Here is an 8,004-nt window from a genome sequence, read left to right on the forward strand (position 1 = left end):
TGACTGCTGCTGCGTCACGACTGCACTGTGCTGTTGTGCCTCCTAGTATATGGTTGACAAGAGATCTTTAGATATTCTTATATCCACGTACTGTGTACAGTAAACACTGAGATACGGATATGCTGAATCACTGGCTTCTACTGTATGCCTACGTGCATCACCACCGCCTACAGTTCTCCACCACTGTAACCCTGCTGCAATGCCACACTACAGCACACCTGCATCACATCACAACTCCACTGCTGTATGTCTGCATCACCACATCTCTCTCTCTCTCTCTCTCTCTCTCTCTCTCTCTCTCTCTCTCTCTCTCTCTCTCTCTCTCTCTCTCTCTCTCTCTCTCTCTCTCTCTCTCTCTCTCTCTCTCTCTCTCTCTGCCCTGCAGGTGTAAGGGCTCATGTGGAGGCGGTGCATCTGTGTGTGAGTGTCTGTGTGTGCGTGCTTGCGTGCGTGCGTTCCTCTATGTGTGTGCGTGTGTGTGTGTGTGTGTGTGTGTGTGTGTGTGTGTGTGTGTGTGTGTGTGTGTGTGTGTGTGTGTGTGCGTGTGTGTGTGTGTGTGTGTGTGTGTGTGTGTGTGTGTGTGTGTGTGTGTGTGTGTGTGTGTGTGTGTGTGTGTGCATGAATGTGTGCGTGTGTGTGTTCCTCACTACTCTCCTCTGTCTCCTTCAGGTGTGAGAGGTCATGGGGAGAAAGGCGTGGCCAAGGTTGCCAAGGGCAAACATGCTGTAGCCAATCAGCATGCTGAGGATGCCGCCACAGAACATGACTTCCTGGGATGCATGTCAAGGTGAGGAGGCAAGGGGGAAGGATGCTGGATACAGGGTTAGTTTGCATGTGAAGGCGAGGACACAAGGGGGTATGATGATGCATAAAGGGGTATCATATATGTCAAGGTGTGGACACAAGGGGAGGGAGGATGCTGGATGTAGGGTTAGGATGCATGTCAAGGTAAGGATACAGAGGCTGGTTGCTGAACACAAGGGGTTATGATGCTGGGTAAAGGGGTAGGTAGGATGCAAGTCAAAGTGGTGATGCAATGGAGGAGGGTGGAGTGGAGGCAGTAGGAGCAAGAGAAGAGGGAGGAGCAAGATGCAGGGAAGGGAGAGGAGGGCAGGAGCTGAGGCAGGGCTAGCAAGACTACCACACTGCTTGACAAGACAGTACCATACACCACCATACACATGCACCCAAACACACAATGTTATGATGACAAATGACCATGTCTAAATCTATGTCTAAATGACCATGTCTAAAATGAAATAAGGAATGAATGTGTAAAAAAAACCCCATAATTGTGTCTTTAGAGTACCAAAATCATGACCTGCCACTTGTCCAAAATGAACTGGGAAGAGCCCAACACATCTTTGCCATAACTAACTGTGCTACAGGAACCAAATCGGTTACATTAGGAAGGAGAAGGGATTTAGGTTGTTTGGTATAGAAGGACAATGGGCAGGATTTACAGAAAGAAAAAGAAACAGTAGGGTGTAGGTGCAGGAGAAGTAAATAGGCAGGGGTGGGACAGGAGGAGAAGAAGAGCAGAAGCCAAAGGAGCATGATTGGAAAAGCAAAGGACAGAGAAGTTGAGTGGAATGGCCAGGTGTGGGAGGCATGAAAGTTAGATGTTAGTTAGGGTTAGGGCCAGCACAAGGGGAATGGGCAGAGGGCAATCCATGTGACGTACGTTTCTAAGCTGCAAGCCTATGGCAGCCATGCCCCTTTAGGAGATTAGGAGTTCATATGGAGTACGTATGGAGTTCAATGGAAAGAAGACCAGGGGTGCGTTCCTCCAAAACGTAGTTGCTAGCCAGTTAGCAACTTGGGTAGTTGCCAATGGGAAATCGCATTGCAAACAACAAAGTAGCTAATGTATAGTTACCAACTATGGTTTCGAGAAATGCACCCCAGACTTGATCCCACTTTGTTGCTTTGGTGACGTGGTATGATTTTGATCTTGGTTACCATATTGAAAATCTTTGGAGAAGGCACAGTGGCAGAACAATGGGAAGGTTTATACAGTAGGCTATATTATCATATTAGGTTATATACTACAGTATACAACTGTTATATAGGAGAGAGAGGCAGGAGATGGGGCAGGGATAAGGGACGTGGTCAGGAGGAGGATATACAGTATGGTGTCCTTAAGGGACCTCCTGCTAATGCTGTACCCCTTTAAGCAGGACAGTGCAGGAGATGAGTCTCGCTGCTGCTGCTGCTGCTGCTGCTGCTGCTGCTGTTGGTCCTGTCCCAGCTGCTGCCGTCAGCCATTTGCCCCCATCAGTACAGCGCGGGTTCAAGCCCCCATTAGATATGAAGGGCATTCATGCCCACCGTCTACCGCTTACATCAATGTGCACACACAGGCAAACCCTTCCTCATCACTCTTCCACATTCAGTTATAATTGCACTTTGTACCTTATACTAAGTACATAATTAAAGTACATTCATAAGTAATGATCTATAATATATTATAGCATAGCTATAGTATGGCAGGCTGTGATGAATCGACTTACTCATAAGGCGGCTAGACTACAAAAATAATGTTTGGTTTTGAGTATTAAATTGATTTTTTACCACTGCCGCAATTAAGATCAAAATAACAAAGATTAAACGGAATGTTCTGGCGCATTTCAATGAATTCTCTGTAATTCTTCACCGGGAGCTTAGACGATTGGCTTCACCGATTTTAAATGGGACCCACCATGGCAAGAGACCTAAGTATAATGTGATTCATTCACATTATTCAACCTTTAAACAGATTTCTCTCTTTTTTCACACTCTCTCCTCTTTTTTTACACACTCTGATGCATTGCGCATCATTTTCACATATTTATTTATATTTTTAGAGGAGGTGTTAAAAGCTCAGCAGTTTAAAGTGCACTGCCAGGAGCAGTGAGACTTGATTTGCACAATCATGAAACATCAGTTTGCAGCATGATACACAGAGTGTGGAGTGGCCAAGCGCACTCACATCCGGAGAGAGTTCAGTGCTGAGGAGTGAGGGGTTTTAATAGGCATGTGATATAATGACACCTGCCTTTCAACACACTGTCTGTTTTTTTCCATTCCACTCAGCTTCACTGCTTCACATCATTTGTAAAGACGGGGTGCTGAAAGCCCAGTAGTTGGATAACGTTAACAAATTAAACTGACCACCTATCAGCTTCTAGCATGGCACAGACCGATTTAACAAAACATGGTTAACACACATGGGAGAAAGAATATAAGCACCTGAGGGATGAGGATGAGGGGCTTAAATGCTATTTACACCTACCCAACATCAACTGTCTAGTAGAGGCATTTCTGTCTGAGGTTAGCTTTCCAATGGAACTCAAGTTGACAATAAGAAACAGTTGCTAACTGTCAGTGTTGTGCTCGGTCTGAAGATGTATGTGGTGTATGGGGACTTCTAGAGCTACCAGCTGTAGAACTAAGAGACTACAGACTGGAGGATACGAACTGTGGGCTGATGACTGTGGGCTGAGTGTTGATGAGAAAGGAGTGAGGATGATGATTCATCAAGCTCCCTCTTGTGTGGTTTAGTGGTAGTGCTACCAAGCTGACCTCTCCACACAGACCGTAGCCTCTTACTGCAGATGGGCCCTTCTGCAGTCCTATTCACTCATTACTGAAAATACTGTACTGCAGTACATCATAACAATATTGCTATGACATTACCAAGAGCCTCAAGTAACAGATGAAGACATGGCCATTACATTTTTGTGGCAGTAAGGTTATAACATAGGCTCTGCACAAAGGGGTTCACATTTTTAGTAGTAGTAGTAGTAGTAGTAGTGAGGCTATTACACTATACCTGGCTCTTACTATTACACTGTTCCTGGCTCTGGTCTTCCTCGCTGGATCCTGGCCGCCTGCCTCTTCCTATAGTATTTTAGTGATGATAGTGTATCATGTATTTTGTGCTGTGTGTCCCTCCTGCCTCCCTGTACTCCTCTAGGCGCTCTGGTCTTCCTCGCTGGATCCTGGCCGCCTGCCTCTTCCTGTCCGTCATGGTGATGTTGTGGCTCAGCTGTGCCAGCCTGGTCACCGCGCCAGAGCAGCACATCAAGAACCAGGTAATGCACAACAGATGCACTCACACACACATGCATGCATACACACACACACGCACGCACACACGCACGCACGCACGCACGCACGCACGCACGCACGGGCACACACATACACATACAGACACACACGAACACACACACATATACACGCACCCACAAACATACACACGCGCACACACACACATACACACACACACACACACACACACGCACACACACACGCACACACACAGAAATGCTCATGTCTGCTGATATACGTACACACTGTTGCACACACACAAATCAGACACATGCTTAAACGCAGCACACTAACAAAGGACAGTGCTCTGAGCAGCTGTTTTACATAATGCCTTCAGATGGGCTGCCATCGCATGTGGACCGAAATGTTCTTGCATCTTGACTCTGTGTGTGTGTGTGTGTGTGTTCGTGTGCGTGCACACACACACACACACTTGTCAGCCCCTGCTTGCTTCAATTGTCCCTCTACCCCCCTCCCCCTCACCCTTTTGATCCCACAGCTCAGCATCAACGGAGACAAGGAGTTTATGGACGATCACAAGGTCAACCCCTACCACCTGACACCTGTGATTGCCGTGGCTATCGGCCAACCAGACGAGAGCAAGGAGGCGGGACCACTGCCAGTCAAGGTGGACCTGAACAAGACATCCATTTAAACACTAAAGGATGTGGATGTGGATAGGGGGGTGGAGATGATGTTGCAGTGTATCTGGTAACCATTTCTAATGCTCTACTACGTTATACTAGGGAGACTATAAAGGGGGATAATATCAGTCCAGATTTTATATTAAAAAATAACAGACAAACAGACAAACAAACGAACATGCATGGCACCATTTATTCACACAACATGTATGAACTTGGTATGCTAGTTTCTCTATAAAAAAAACAATCACACAAAGATGACGATAATAATAACTACTGTAAGTGTGGGCCAACTTTTTTTGTGCTCGTCCCACACCTGCAAAACAATGTTTCCTCGTGTAGTGCTGACATAGTAGTCTGCGTTTCATGTTTCAACACGGTCGAATTGGAACAAGACGAAACGGAGGGAGATAAATATGAATGGGTTGACTTGTCTTTATTATAAAATGCACCCCTGAACTGAGCCCATGTCGATTTGAGAGGAAGTGAAGATGAATTGTCAGCTTCCATCAGGTACTGTAATTCCTATTGTTACAGCGCATACGGCTAAATCTCTAATACTACTGGGACACGTCAATCACAGACTGGGTAAATCTTGGACTGAGATATGTGTTTAAATGGATGCTTTGTAGGCTACATCACTGGTGCTTGTGGGCTTTTGAAGTGTATTCGCTGAAACTTGTTTTAATTTGGAACAAAATGTTAAACAAGAAAGCTGGGAAGGGTAAAAGGTTTTAGATGCTTGTTTTCATTTCAGCATACATAGCGCTACTTCCCCCAAATACACGTACAACAACACTTACTCACATTGTCCCACAGACACACACACACACACACACGCACACACACACACATGGCTTTTACTCAAAGATTTCTGTGTGCTATCCTCCTTAACACAGAGGCGCAACACTTTCGAATGTAAATATTTAAACATCTTTGCTAGCTATTTCACACTTTCATTTAGAATGCTACTTAAAGATCATCTTGACAGCTAGTCGTTTGTTTGTAATGCCCAAGTATAACTATGTAGGAAGGCAATAATACATAACCAAGTAGTGTGAGAAGCAGCCAGTTGTTTTTTTCGCTCCAGCAGCCAGACAAAATTGCGCAGTTGACCTTTTCAGAGAGGGCAAGAGAGTGGTGATGAGTTCACTGTTGCTTGCGAAGCTAAAAAGCAACTGCGGCTTGACGTTTTACACTAAGGAGGAACAGGAGAGTGAGGAAAGATACGAGAGACCCATTTCAAAAGTAACACTGTATGTATGTATTTACGTATGTATGTATTTATTTATTTATGATGCATATTTATTGAGAACCTATAACCCTCTTCTTTTTTTTCGCTGGGTTTATAGTTCCACGCCATCGCAGCTGTACTGTAGATTGCTATCGCTAATCGCATCCGAGTTTGGCTTCTGTGTACTTGATCTGTGTGCCACAGGTGAATTACTTCCGTCGGAATGGGCAGCCTGGGTTCATATGCTACAACCCAAAGTACCACATACTGTATGTTCAGGGGAGGATTAACGAGAAGGCCTTCTGTGGCCAGAGACACTGGGACACCGATAACGAGGCTCGAGGTCAAATTGCCCCACCCAGGCCATACCGTGCCGCTAACGGTAGGGCACTCGTCTACTAAGGGTTTGATTCGCGGCCAGATCCCAGATCCTTTGGCGGCCCTTCCCTGTCTCTCTCTCCCAACTCGCTTCCTGTCTCTCCTCAACTGTCCTGTCTGATAATTAAAAAAAACAATAAAGGCTTGAAAAGCTAAAAAAAAAATAAAAAAAAAAACGTAAAAAAAATGCCCCACCCTCCGCTGACGTCATCATGGACTGTCATGCCAACAAGCCTGGCCCCAGGTTCGAAGCTGGATCGGGTCAACTCTGATCCCCTTAGCCACAATGGTGTAACATGAAGACCTTCGTTGGATTGTAGCTTGTGAATTCAGGTTGCCCATCTCTGGTTTACAGTATGTTTGCTGTGCAAGATATACTGTCCACATCCTGGTATCTAAGGACAGCCCCAGCTACAGCTCTCATGTGACAATGACTTTAACGACCTTCAAAATAAGGTCTCATTTAAGCGTTTCTAAAAGACAAGTGTCGAGTTAAGGAAATGGATATTGTTGATTTATCCATTGTTTTTTTTCTTTTGGTTTTCTTATGAAGAGAAACCTTCTCTTCTGACTTGTAATCCTAAGTATACGTACTTATATATAGAATATCGCTTTTAAAATAGCTCTTTTTGTAACCTGGCTATGAGACAAATGACCTCTTATTTTTCACCGTACCCCCTGCCACTGTGCCCATGTTACTCCTCCTCTTCTACCCTTGATGCATGTTGCCATAATAACAGACCTTTGAGACACAACTTATTTGGCAGAAAGGCTACTATTTATGTGTGTGTGTGTGTGTGTGTGTGTGTGTGTGTGTGTGTGTGTGTGTGTGCGTGTGCGTGTGCGTGTGCGTGTGCGTGTGCGTGTGTGTGTGCGTGTGTGTGTGTGTGTTTCTGAGTCAATGTTAATATGAAATGTAGGCTGTGTGACAGGCTCCCATCGGTAGACATGAGGTAATGAGTACTTGTCCTTCAGACATGCAGGGCTTATCCAGTTAACCAGAAGGTCACAGATGACCATAGGGACCCCCCTAATGCTACACGCTCACACCCCTCCTTATTTCTCCCTTTGAAATGTTCCCTTTTTTGGTTTCTGATGAAATGGTACGCAATACACAACAAATAAAAAGTGTTTTCATGTTGTACTTAAAGACTTGAGTCATATGCTTTTTTTTGTCTGTGTTGTTTGAGTGTGTGCATCTGTGTGCCCATGGGACAACGTTTTTGTCTCAAAGACAGAAACCTTTGATAAGGGTTACATGTACGTAGAGATTCTATTTTGGTTTTAATAACCTTTCCAAATGAAATTAATGGTATTAATTATTCCTCCAACTGATTAAAATGGGACTTTGTGGTGGAAAGTAGACTGATTGTCTGGTCATGATTGTCTGAGTCAGTACTGTGAGTGAAGAGTTCAGATAGGAAACCCTCTAAACACATTTGTTATGAGTTTACAAAAATAGGCTGTATTTCAATTTTTTTTTTAGTAAACTTTAAAATCATTCCTTCTGATTTTGTTTGAGCTTTATTTGTACTTGATATAATTTAAGTGATTTTACAGACGCAGTTTTGCATCTGGGGTCCATATCTCGAAAGCGTCTTTGCTAACGACGGTAGCAACGTCCTTCGTAAGAGCGACTCAACTCTCTCTCGACAG

At 44.6% G+C, this 8,004-nt stretch overlaps 1 protein-coding gene across 1 annotated transcript in view; it reads left to right on the forward strand.

Moving 5' to 3' along the window:
- Window positions 1-7,456, forward strand: part of tmem59l (transmembrane protein 59-like) — a 28,300-nt gene extending 20,844 nt beyond the window's left edge. Inside the window, exons 6-8 of the mRNA XM_063201887.1 lie at window positions 670-787; window positions 3,959-4,076; window positions 4,592-7,456. Coding sequence (XP_063057957.1) covers window positions 670-787; window positions 3,959-4,076; window positions 4,592-4,747 — 392 coding nt within the window. The 3' untranslated portion in view covers window positions 4,748-7,456. The remainder of the gene's footprint in view (window positions 1-669; window positions 788-3,958; window positions 4,077-4,591) is intronic.
- Window positions 7,457-8,004: the final 548 nt, after the last annotated feature.

The sequence above is a fragment of the Engraulis encrasicolus genome, chromosome 6 (assembly GCF_034702125.1).
Source record: "Engraulis encrasicolus isolate BLACKSEA-1 chromosome 6, IST_EnEncr_1.0, whole genome shotgun sequence".
NCBI lineage: Eukaryota > Metazoa > Chordata > Actinopteri > Clupeiformes > Engraulidae > Engraulis > Engraulis encrasicolus.